Source organism: Schistocerca serialis, chromosome 9 (genome assembly GCF_023864345.2).
Source record: "Schistocerca serialis cubense isolate TAMUIC-IGC-003099 chromosome 9, iqSchSeri2.2, whole genome shotgun sequence".
Taxonomy (NCBI): domain Eukaryota; kingdom Metazoa; phylum Arthropoda; class Insecta; order Orthoptera; family Acrididae; genus Schistocerca; species Schistocerca serialis.
The window spans coordinates 264,437,994-264,451,252 of NC_064646.1; the positions used below are offsets into that span (position 1 = coordinate 264,437,994).

A 13,259-nucleotide genomic window follows, 5' to 3' on the forward strand; every position below is an offset into this window, starting at 1 on the left:
GTTTATGACTGTTTCCGTTGTGCTCTGGATACTTTCAGTGAGGTGTCTGAAAGCATATGGAAGAATGGCAGCCCGTTCTTCCTCAAGAACGAAGCCAGAGAAGGTTGTGATGTAGGGCGCCATGAGGCTAGGGTCTGAAGCGAAGTGTACATTTTGACACTAACGTGCTTCATTGGATCCAGGTCGGAAATCTGGGCAGATCAGGCCATTTACTGAATGTTATTTTCCACAAACTATTGGCTCACAGATGCTGCTGTACGACAGGGTTCATTGTCATCCTGATACAAAGAAATATCCTCTCCGAACTGTCTCATTACCCTATGCAGTACACAGTGCTACAAAATGTGTTGATATCTTTTCGCATTTAGCGTTTTCTTATGGATAGTCAAGGGGCCACACCCTAATCACGAAAAACGTCCTCACACCATAACACCACTTCCTCTGTACTTCACTGTTGGCACTACACATGATGGTAGCTAACCTTTACCACGCATTCGCCCAACCCAAACCCTTCTATCGGATTGCCACAGCGTGTAGCGTAATTCCTCACTGCAAACCACTAGTTTACAATCATCCGCTGTCCACGTTTGCACACCACCTCATGCGTCTTTTACCACTGACTGCTGAAATTTGTGGCTCATGAAGAGCTGCTCGACCACTTTACCCTATTGCTTTTAACGACGTAGGCACAGTCATTGTGCTAACTGGACTACTGGTAACACTTTAGAACCCAGGAGTGATTCTTTCTGCTGGTTTCACGCAGCTAAATACAAGAGCCCCCCCCCCCTCTCCGCCACTCCCACCCCCACAATGCTCGACGGTCCCTGTCCGTCAGTTCCCGAGGCCTGCCTGGTCATTGTCTTGTTGTGGTTGTTTCTTCGCGTTTCCACTTCAGAGTCACGTCACCAACAAATCACTTGGGCAGCTTTATACGGAGTGAAATGTTAATGATGAATTTGTTACTCAGGTGATATCCAGTATCTCGTCCACGTTCGAAAACACTGAACTCTCCTAACTGACCCATTCGGCTTTTACTTCTTCTCTCTACTGACAACACAATGCTCCCTGAATTTTTTATAATGGCGGGTCCGCTTCTCGTGCCAACTCCGCATTGCATAGTGGTGTTTTGAAAATTTTTCGCATAGTGTTGTTGTTGTTGTCGTCTTCAATCCAGACACTGGACTGGTTTGATGCAGCTCTCCATGTTACTCTATCCTGTGCGATCCTCTTCATCTCCGACTAACTACTACAACCTCCATCCTTCTGAATCTGCTTAGTGCATTCATCTCTTGGTCTCCCTCTACGATTTTTACCCTCCGCGCTTCCTTCCAACACTAAACTGGCGATCCCTTGTGTCCTACCAACCGGTCCCCTCTTTTAGTCAAGTTGTGCCACAAATTCCTCTTCTCCCCAATTCTATTCAGTACTTCCTCATTCGTTACGTCATCTACCCATCTAATCTTCAGCGTTCTTCTGTAGCACCACGTTTCGAAAGCTTCTATTCTCCTCTTGTCTAAGCTGTTTATCGTCCATGTTTCACTTCCATACATAGCTACACTCCATACAATTACTTTCAGAAAGGATTTCCTGACACTTAAATCTATACTCGACGTTAACAAATTTCTCTTCTTCAGAAACGCTTTCCTTCCCATTCCCAGTCTACATTTTGTATCCTCTCTACTTCGACCATCATGAGTTATTTTGCTCCCCAAATAGCAAAACTCCTTTACTACTTTAAGTGTCTCATTTCCTAATTTAATTCCCTCAGCATCACCCGATTTAATTCGACTACATTCCATTATCCTCGTTTTGCTTTTGTTGATTTTCATCTTATACCCTCCTTTCATGACACAGTCCATTCCGTTCAACTGCTCTTCCAAGTCCTTTGCTGTCTCTGACAGAATTACAATGTCATCGGCAAACCTCAAAGTTTTTATTTCTTCTCCATGGATTTTAATACCTACTCCGAACTTTTCTTTTGTTTCCTTTACTGCTTGCTCAATATGCAGACTGAATAGCATCGGGGAGAGGCTACAACCCTGGCTCACTCCCTTCCCAACCACTGTTTCCCTTTCATGTCCCTCGACTCTTACAACTGCCATCTGGTTTCTGTACAAATTGTAAATAGCCTTTCGCTCCCTGTATTTTATCCCTGCCGCCTTCAGAATTTGAAAGAGAGTATTACAGTCAACATTGTCAAAAGCTTTCTCCAAGTCTACAAATGCTAGAAACGTAGGTTTGCCTTTCCTTAACCTATCTTCTAAGATAAGTCATTGTGTCAGTATTGCCACGCGTGTTCCAACATTTCTGCGGAATCCAAACTGATCTTCCCCGAGGGTGGCTTCAACCAGTTTTTCCATTCGTCTGTAAAGAATTCTCGTTAGTATTTTGCAGCTGTGACTTATTAAATTGATAGTTCGGTAATTTTCACATCTGTCAACACCTGATTTCTTTGGGATTGGAATTATTATATTCTTCTTGAAATCTGAGGGTATTTCGCCTGTCTCATACATCTTGCTCACCAGATGGTAAGTTTTGTTAGGACTGGCTCTCCCAAGGCTGTCAGTAGTTCCAATGGAATGTTGTCTACTCCCGGGGCCTTGTTTTGACTCAGGTCTTTCAGTGCTCTGTCAGACTCTTCACGCAGTATCATATCTCCCATTTCATCTTCATCTACATCCTCTTCAATTTCCATAATATTTTCCTCAAGTACATCGCACTTCTATAGACCCTCTATATACGCCTTCCACCTTTCTGCTTCCCCTTCTTTGCTTAGGACTGATTTTCCATCTGAGCTCTTGATATTCATACAAATGAATCTCTATTCTCCTAAGGTCTCTCTAATTTTTCTGTAGCAGTATCTACCTTAACCCTAGTGATATACGGTTCTACATCCTTACATTTCTCTTGTAGTCAACCATTTTTGAGAAGTTTGTATTCCTTTTTCGCCTGCTTCATTTATTGCATTTTTATATTTTCTCCTTTCATCTATTAAATTCAATGTCTCTTCTGATACCAAATGGTTCAAATGGCTCTGAGCACTATGAGACTTAACTGCTGAGGTCATCAGTCCCCTAGAACTAAGAACTACTTAAACCTAATTAACCTAAGGACATCACACACATCCATGCCCGAGGCAGGATTCGAACCTGCGACTGCAGCGGTCTCGAGGTTACAGACTGTAGCGTCTAGGACCGCTCGGTCACCTCGGCCATCTCTTCTGTTACCCAAGGATTTCTACTAGCACTCATCTTTTTACCTACTTGATCCCCTGCTGCCTTCACTATTTCATCTCTCAGATCTACCCATTCTTCTTCTACTGTATTTCTTTCCCTCGTTCTTGTCAAGCGTTCCCTAATGCTCTATCTGAAACTCTTTACAACCTCTGGTTCTCTCATCTTATCCAGATCCCACCTTCTTAAATTCCTACATTTTTGCAGTTCATGTAGTGTAGACCGAAATTAATTACATACAGTTATAAATTATCATCCGTTTCATTTCCGACTTCCCCACTGTACATGTTTCACGCCCACAAGGAGGGAAGACGAATGTTTGATTTACTGGGAGAATTCTAGGGAAGTGTAGCTCCTCTATAAAGAAGACTAAGTATATAACACAAGTGCGACCCATTCTTGAGTAATGTTTTGGAACCGCTCCAGATCGAATTAAAGGAAGACACCGAAGCAATTCAGAGCAGGGCTGTTAGATCTGTTTCCGGCAGCTTCCGTCACACGCGAGTATTATTGGACCGCTCCGTGAACTCAAATGGTAATCTCTGAAGGGCAGGCAACGCTCTTCTCGCGAAACACGATTGAAGTTACTTAGAGAATCGGCATTTGCGGCTAGTTGCAGAACGATTCTAGAGCCGCCAACGTGCATTTCGCATAAGGACCGCGAAGGCGAGATAAGAGCTTTTAGGGTTCATGCAGAGGCAATATTGACAGTCGTGTTTCTTACTCGTCATTTGCAAATGGAAGACGAAAGGGAGTTTTTTTATTTATTTATTTAATCATATGGCTAGGGCACCCCGTCGGGCAGGCCGTTCGCCGGGTGCCGGTCTTTCGATCCGACGCCACTTCGGCGACCTGCAGTCGATGAGGATGATAGGATGAGGACAGCACAACACCCAGTCCATGGGCGGAGAAAATTCTCCGACCCAGCCAGGAATCGAACCCGGACCCAGAGGATTGACAATCCATCACGCTGACCATTCAGCTACCGGGGGCGAACAGCGAATGGGAGTGAGTAGTAGTGATACAATGTTCCCTCTGCCATCCGTGCGTATGTTGACTTGCAGAGTATGTATGTGGACGTAGATGTAGCTGCTGCAGTACGTGAAATGCTTGTATGATGTTCGATCAGGTATCGTCTCAGCGTACCCCATCTGTTATCAATGTTTGCCAGGACAGCAGGCTACGCTCTGGGCAGCATGAATTCCATTGGCCTTTTCCCTTCGGTGACAGTGATGTATGTGCCCGGTGGTACTCAATGCGAGAGTGACGCGCTCGAAGATGACGTGTGGCGTGCGATGCTCCTCGACAGCTCCGCCTTCGAGTGGAAGCAGAGTGGTGGGGACTTGAGACCCGGAGATAGCCGGACAGCTGGTGTGACGTGGCATTGCTCGCCCCACCCCAGCGATAACCCGGTTTCCGCCCGCCGACGTGGCAGCTGATACCGGAGAAAAACGGCCCGGATCCCGGCTGCTGTTTACACACGGGCGCCGCTTCCTCTCACACACCCGTCGATAAAACGCGAGCTAAGGAGTTATCCTTGCCTTCCTCTAGGGCCGACACTGGGTTTGGACTGCCCGCTTCCGAGATCTCGGAGAAACGTTGCCCCTCTTGACGTTATAAACATCCCTTTGAGTAACGAAACCTTCACGGGTTTCTTGGCGCATAAGAGTGCAGTGTGACCGCGACGTTTCGTAAAGGCTACTCGTCTCGGAGCGAAGTGGCGGTATGTCACAGTCCCTCTCCTCATATAGGCATCAGCGGCGGCCGTTTGTACCTCAGAACGGCCGCTTCACAGCAGTGTAACAGCTGAAGTGGCGCTCACTTAGGTAAATCTTGTTACCCACTGCCAGCCTATTCTCTCCGTCTCGTTATCCAGTACTGGACATTTTCACTATAATTTGACTCTGGTACAAATTCAAAGACTATTTTTCTTACTTTTCTTACTTATTGGTCTAAATCTCAATTTACTATTTTTACCGATTACTAGTTTCAGCTAAAGCTGTTAGCCAACTTTATATCAGACGATGAAAATTTTTCCTGTGTACAGTCACCAATCGGTGAAACACATCGTCATAAATTTTGTGCAAGCTGCGTAGCTCGATTTTATTATACAACTAGACGAATAAAAATGTAAAATCGCCCAAGATTAAGAGATCGTCGCATCCGATGTGTAATAACATTATTCAAGGGTAAGTCAATTATTATACACAATTTAGTTATATTTTTATTTATTTTGGTAGTACTGTCGTGCCGGCCGGAGTGGCCGTGCGGTTCTGGGCGCTACAGTCTGGAACCGAGCGACTGCTACGGTCGCAGGTTCGAATCCTGCCTCGGGCATGGATGTGTAGGTTAGTTAGGTTTAAGTAGTTCTAAGTTGTAGAGGACTGATGACCTCAGAAGTTAAGTTCCATAGTGCTCAGAGCCATTTGAACCATTTGAGTACTGTCGTCTTACGTTGATGACGCATGCTTTGTTTATTTGTTGTTGTATCTGCAATTTTCAAGCTGCTGGGTTAGTTTCGTTATCTCTGCCGTGCTGTTAATCATGGCTGCTTCGCTGCACCAAAGAAGAGCAACGTTCAGTGATCCGTTTTTTGTGGTCGAAAGGCGTATCAGGGGCCGCAATTCATCGAAGACTTTCGGTACAGTACGGGAACAGTATTTTGCCACAACGGAGTGTCTACGAATGGACTGAAAAATTCTGAAATGGTTGCGCAAGTGCTGGACGACCGTTTACCGCCACAAATGAAGAAACCATTGAGCGTTCACGTGAAATGATTCTCTTAGACAGACGATTAACTATTGACGAAGTGGCACATCGTCTGCAAATTAGTCACGGTTCTGCTGACGAAATCATCCACAATATACTTGGGTTTCATAAAGTTTGTGGAAATGGGTCCCAAAACAACTCACACATTTACACAAACAAACGCGCTTGGACATCTGCAAAAAACATTTGGATCGCTATGGTAACTAAGGGGACAACTTCTTAGACAGGATCATTACTGGTAACGAAACATGGATCCATCATTACAAGCCTGAGAGTAAACGATAGAGTATGGAATGGAAACATCCAAATTCGCCGTGCAAGAAAATATTCAAGACCCAACCGTCCGCAGGAAAACTGATGCTTACGGGTTTTTCGGACGCACAAGCTCCAGTACTGGAACACTGTGGGGAAAGGGGCACAACAATAAAGAGTGTGCGTTACAGTGAGATGCTTATTGCCAGGCTAAAACCTGAAATTAGAAGCAAACGCCGAGGATTGCTGTCAAAAGGTGTTGTGTCGCACTACAATGACCGTGCGCATACTGCTGCCCATACTACTGAAACGCTCCAGAAACACAAATTTGAAGTGCTGGATCGTCCTCCATATAATCGCGATCTTGCCCCTTCTGAGTATCACTTGTTTGGTCCACTCAAACATTAAGGGGCCGTCGATTTGCCTCGGACGAAGAAGTGAAAGAAGTATGCATTCCTGGATCGCAGCTCAACCGAGAACCTTCTTTTATGAGGGCATCAGGAAGCTTCTACAACGATGGACCAAGTGCGTTGAAGCGCAAGGAGACTACGTCGAAAAATGATGGTCTTTTAAGTTTCCTATTTGATTACAATAAAATTTTAAAAAGTCCTTTGCAGATAATTATTTACTTACCCTCGTATCATATGATCTCCACAAATGCAGCCTGAGATCGCAATTTACACATTACATTAGAGACGTAGCACTAGAAAACAATACTTACTTTTCACTTAGTTGTGTGAGGCTGCCGTATCCACTGTGCAAGTATTCTATTCCATAGACTCCAGATGTGAAGCGTGAACTCACAGTTGATGGAACGAGGTACCCGTAAGATGCAGCATCGGTGAACGACTATAAAATTACCCGTATTGTAGGAGGGAGGCGGTCCGACGTGCAATGGTTAACTCATTCCATAATGTGTGTTGCTCGCGCTTCACATGTGGAGTCCATGTAATACAGTACTTCACAGTGGATGCGACAACCTCATATAACTAAGAGAGAAGTACGTGTTGTTTGCCCGCATCTCGTGGTCGTGCGGTAGCGTTCTCGCTTCCCACGCCCGGGTTCCCGGGTTCGATTCCCGGCGGGGTCAGGGATTTTCTCTGCCTCGTGATGGCTGGGTGTTGTGTGATGTCCTTAGGTTAGTTAGGTTTAAGTAGTTATAAGTTCTAGGGGACTGATGACCATAGATGTTAAGTCCCATAGTGCTCAGAGCTATTTTAGTACGTGTTGTTTTCTAATGTTACGTCCCTAGAATAACATCGTGTGTTAATTGTGATCTCACTGTGCACATGTGGAGATTATTTGACACGTATAATGTTCTTCTAATAATTTCCGGGTATGCAGCCGGATCCCGTCGACATTCTGCCACGATATTTCGGCCCAGAGACGTCCGGCCATCATCAGGTGAGTACACAACTACTGAAGAGCCCAGGTGCAGTCGCGGTATTTATGCCGAATCTCGCGCATCGGCAGTGGCAGAGCACTGTATTTCTTTGGGACATTCAATGGAATACAATGTAACAAAAATTTTATCCCCGGTTTCCGGTTTTTGGGATTCCGTAATCAAGGAATCAGTGGAAATACGTCTTGCCAATAATCTTATAAATCGAGACAACGGCTTTCAGCTGGATAAAAATTGGAATCCTGTTGTTAAAATTATACAATCACAGCGGAATCGACAGTGTCATTCGATACTCAATGACTAGATGAACCTTTATTTCCACCACCGAGGGCAGCACGTACAACTCGGCTATGCTGCGCATGTCAACACCTGACGCATGCGCTGTAGGATGCCAGTACATTTCACATGCGCGAGATTCGGCATAAATACCGCGACTGCACCTGGGCTCTTCAGTAGTTGTGTACTCACCTGATGATGGCCGGACGTCTCTGGGCCGAAATATCGTGGCAGAATGTCGACGGGATCCGGCTGCATACCCGGAAATTATTAGAAGAAGAAATACGCCGGGAAAATTTCAGAAGTCACACGTATAATGTTATTACAAAGTGTATACCACGATCTCTTAATCTTGGGTGATTTTTACATTAATATTTCATCGAGCTGTATGATAATACTGAACTATGCAGCCTGCACAAAATTTATGATCATGTGTTGTAACGGTTGATGATTGTACAAAGAATAAAAAATCTAACCCTTTGATCTGAAGATGGCCAACACTTTAGCTGGAACTAGTACTCTATAAAAAGAATAAACTGGAATCTTGACCAATAAAGGTATTTTTCTGTATACAGTACCTGCAAACCTCTCATCATCACATGACGTAAAATGATTGCATTTGTCAGCTGAAAGGAAAATTTATTTTAGTGTTTCGTTTACAGTTTACGAGTAAAAAGTGTGAGTTTAAGTATCTGCCTGAAACGAAAAGGAACAGTATTTTGCGAGAATGATTTAATATTTGAAATAGCTATTTTTTGTGTGGCATAGCTGGAAACATGGTTGCACACGAAACCCCACTTTGCATACACCATACTGAAAAGAAACATCTTTTCTTTTGGCTACTTCTTGTTTTTCTTGCCTCTATAAGTTTTCTGTGCATTTTTCTCTCCTAAATGTATTAGTACGCACTCCAGGAAATTATTTCCAACCAACACTACTTGTTGGCAGGTAGAGTGTCAATACCACATGTCGTCGACAGATCTTCGCAAACAGAAATAATAAACTGGATGGTACTAACTTCCGCCTTCGTAAAAGAAATGTGCTAGACTACTGGTACTCTTGGAGTTCGCCGGCCGCTGTGGCCGAGCGGTTCTAGGCGCTTCAGTCCGGAACCGCGCTGCTGCTAGGGTCGAATCCTGCCTCGGGCATGGATGTGTGTGATGTCCTTAGTTAGGGCTAAGTCGTTCTAAGTCTAGGGGACTGATGACCTCAGATGCTAAGTCCCATAATGCTTAGCGCCATTTGAATCTTCGAGTTCGTTTCCGTTTGTGTATTCCCCAGCAGTACTGGTATACACAAATGGTGTTCTGTATATCATCGCTGTTGTTCCAGTCGTCACTTTGCTCCACTGACCTGAGTCTTGGCCTTTTCCGCCGTTTGCCATTTGCTGCTTGCGAATGCCCCGCTAATTCTGACGGCTCAGCGGCAGCTAGCGTCACATTTTCACTTTCCACCCAATATTCTGAAATAATATATAAATTATGAGTGAACGTGAGCACCTATGTAACGTAACGTTAAAGAAATATCGAAAAAAAGTCGTATTATGTTATTTCATCAGATTCATTACGCTAGCGAAACATGTATACAAAATTTTAAAAAAACTTATAGAAACTTTCTTACCTGAATCAGTTAATCGTAAGTAGTTTTCTTCTATGCCATAATCATACCAACGATCGCTAAAATCGTCTTCAGATTCTTCCAGGATGCGAAGAATCTCTGCATCACCGTTAGACATAGTGCTTCGAGTACACAAGGTGCTAGCAATAACGTCTCGCACTCAACTGACTGCTTTGAATGTTTCTCTTATGAGGTTGCATTGTCGTGAACCAAACCGGCAGAAATGTGCACTAAAGCTATTTATTTGTCTGCTGGGTGACTAATACGAGGGTTATCCCAAAAGTAAGGTGTCCTATTTTTTGTAAGTACGTACCGCTGTTTGTGTGGCAGTTGGTCACACTGTTATGAAGAGTGCTTCACGCGCTGTGTGTAAACATGCGCACGCCGCGCTGAGGCGCTCAGGTTTGGCTTGGCAGCTGTTGAGAATGTAGCTCCCGTTGGATGTTACCGCCAAGTGCGAATTGCGCGCAGTTATTCGGTTTTTGAACGCAAAGGGCACTGCGCCGTGAAATCTATCGTCAATTGACGGAATTGTATGGTGAGTCGTGCATGGATGTCAAAAATGTTCGTAAGTGGTGTAGAGAGTTCGCAGCTGGTCGGACCGAAATTCAAGACGAACAAAGGAGCGGGAGACAGTCAGTTTCTGAGGAGACAGTGTTGAAGGTTGAGCAAAGCATGCGTGAAGATCGGCGGATCACCCAGGATGATCTCTGCACGTTGGTCCCTGAAGTTTCCCGAAGCACCGCTCACAGAATTTTAACGGAAACATTGAATTACCGGAAGGTGTGCGCAAGATGGGTGCCACGCATGTTGGCTGAGGACCACATGCGGCAACGAGCTGATGTTTCCCGCGCACTTCTTCACAGCCTTGCAGCCGAACAGGACAACTTCCTGGACTGGTTAGAAGAACATTTGGCCGGAAAGCGATTCAGCTCCGACGACGAGGTGAAAGAAGACGTTCATAACTTTCTGAACAGCATGGCGGCGAGCTGGTATGACATGGGCATACAAAAACGGCCGCAGTGTCTACAAAAATGCATCGATAGAAATGGTGTCTATGTCGAAAAATAGCTAAATGTTCAAGCTGTAAACTGATGTAAACCAGTGTAGAAATAAACAGGTCTATATACTTATAAAAAATAGGAGACTTCACTTTTGGGATTACCCTCGTATTACTCATGAGAATTAACACTTGAATGGAGAGCACTACCTTTAGAGCACGGCGACCTTCGCTACGCCTTTGTGCCCGTAATATTACTGGCACGGGCTTCTTTCCAACGCTAAAAACAACTTAATATTAGGCGCTTGGCACTCTTTAAGTGTCAACAGTAGTCCGAACGTATATTTACGCCGCCGTTCACAGTTGGCCTACGTGATGCAGATGGCTGCCTTTCCCGACTTATTGCTTCAAAGCCGAGCTGAGGGCACGAGCCGTCTGTTCGAAGTCTCCTTCATACACAGCTATACTTCTCCAGAATTCTTCGAATAAACCGAAGTCGATCGTTCACCTACATGCATGCTGTATCCTTCTAGCCACTCATTGACTACAGTATCTGGTACACTACAGTGTCAACGACAAACAGAGGCAGACTGTTCCTCACACTATCCGACAGATCGCTAGTGTATACAGTGGGTCCCAGCAGGATTATAATATTCATGGAAATGACAGGAACGATCATTTGAAGCAAAAAAGTTTAGTACACATGGGCTCTAAAAGGCATCTCTTAAGAGCTTCGAGCACTTCTTCGTCTTCGATACTGTGAAACGAATCTCTTCTATAGCGAGCTCTCTGCTTTCCGTATTTTGAGAATGGTGTCTAGTGAACATAATTTCTAAAAGGCGTAGCTTAAGAGCTATGAGCACTTGTTACGTAGGTGTGCCTCACACTAGTAAAGACGGACAAGTCCTCGTAACCCTTGAAGTATGCATTTTAGACGCCCTCTTTAAAAGACTTTTTTTGCTTCAAATGATGGTTCTTGTCATATCCCTGAATAACGACTGTTCCTCCTCGGATACCCTGTTCAAATAAAAAGGGCGCTCGTATCACATTTCCTTAGGTCACTTTTGATACCTTTGTCTCTGATGAGCTCTCGTCGTCGAAGACAACGTGCTGGATTCCGTTACCTAAGTCTTCAAACCTTTTCCGTAAGCCCGAAGCCCGAATCTTTGTTAACAGTCTTCAAAGATGCACTGTGTCAAATGCTTTCCGGAAATCTAGGAATATGGAATCTTCCTGATGTCATTCATCCATTGTTCGCAGTATATCGTACGGGAAAAGGGCAAGCTGAATTTCGCACGAGCGGTGCTTTCCAAATCTGTTCATAAAAAAGGGTGATTACGAGGCGCGAAACATTGGCAAAAATTAGATACAGTTATGAGAAAATTTTTTACACGAACGTAAATATGTCACTTAATAGTGAAAAACATATTAAGTTATGAATACAAAGTAAATTTATTTCTTGAAGATGACATCTTGCACCTGAGCTTCATTTTTGTGCAACTTTCTCTGCAGTCTCTTTGACAAAAATTTCAACCGCAATGTCGACAATTGCTTCTCGGATCTCACCTTTCAGTTCTCCTGTTTTGGTAGGCTGATAGCAATACACTTTGCTTATGAGCAGACCGCACAAGAAGAAAGCACACGTTGATAATTCAGGGTAACTGGGACGCCGTAGAAAGTCCCCATTTCTCGACATTATGCGATTTCCAAACAAATGACCCACAGCAGCCGTTGACATTCGTGCTGTGCGTTGCCGAAACCAGCCGTTGTTAATAATTTGTGGAAATGTCTTTAGTTTTTGAGCAATAAAAGTTTGTAACTTGTCAACGTAATGATTCGATGTCACTCTCCTCGCGGGCCTAATATATCCTATGCTAATACAGCAAACCACCTGGTAACTTTGTTCATGTAGCTGAGTAAGACCTTCTTGTGCCTAATAACGAAAATGTTGATTGTTAGCAAATCCATTAAGATGTAAATGGGGTCTACCCGCCATAGACAGGTTGCTAACTAACTCACGGTAGTCATTTATCTTTTTCAAAACTATTTCATTCAACTGTCGTCGGATTAGGCGATTGCTGCGTTTCAGTTACTGGACGATCTGCAAACTGAATGGATTGTAACGTAAGTTCTGTATTAGTATTCTTGTATGTTTTGATGGAATTTTTATCTTGGCGTTTTAAATTGAAGCGATGACCATAAATTCTCCTCGTGCTACCTTCACATTGTCACTGTTTTTCTAAAAACCTTTGATGGCAAAAGCAGTGATTTACAAGGTGACAATTATCGAACTATATGAAATAAAATAGTCATAACTTCTGAACGGTTTGTGTTGGGACGATCAGACTGTACGGTTGGCCACGGGGCATGATGGGAATTAGTATGCGCATGCGCACAGGCCTTGTTATTGTTGGCCATTTGCGCGTGAAAATGTGAGCGGATAGTGTTTGTGAATGCCTACTATGCGAGCAATAACAGCCCAACTGCGGCTGAAAAGAAGTTTGCAACCGAGTTCAAGCTGAAGGCAACTGGTCCAAGTATGCTAACAATCTAGAATTTGGTTCCCAAGTTTGAGAGAACAGGTAGTTTTCGTGATGATAATGGTGGCAATGTTGGTCGTCCAAAAAGTATGAAACCGCCTGAAAACATCGGGAAGACACGAACTGTGTTTCAAACCAGCCCCCAGAAAATCAATCAGACGAGCTGCACA

The 13,259-nt window shown here is 44.1% G+C and overlaps 1 protein-coding gene across 1 annotated transcript in view; it reads right to left on the reverse strand.

The window, feature by feature from the left end:
* Positions 1-9,667, reverse strand: part of LOC126419531 (uncharacterized) — a 168,526-nt gene extending 158,859 nt beyond the window's left edge. The window contains exons 1-2 of the mRNA XM_050086720.1: positions 9,553-9,667; positions 9,286-9,394 (exon numbers count right to left, since the gene is read on the reverse strand). Of these exons, the coding sequence (XP_049942677.1) occupies positions 9,286-9,394; positions 9,553-9,667 (224 nt within the window). The remainder of the gene's footprint in view (positions 1-9,285; positions 9,395-9,552) is intronic.
* Between the last annotated feature and the right edge of the window lie 3,592 nt (positions 9,668-13,259).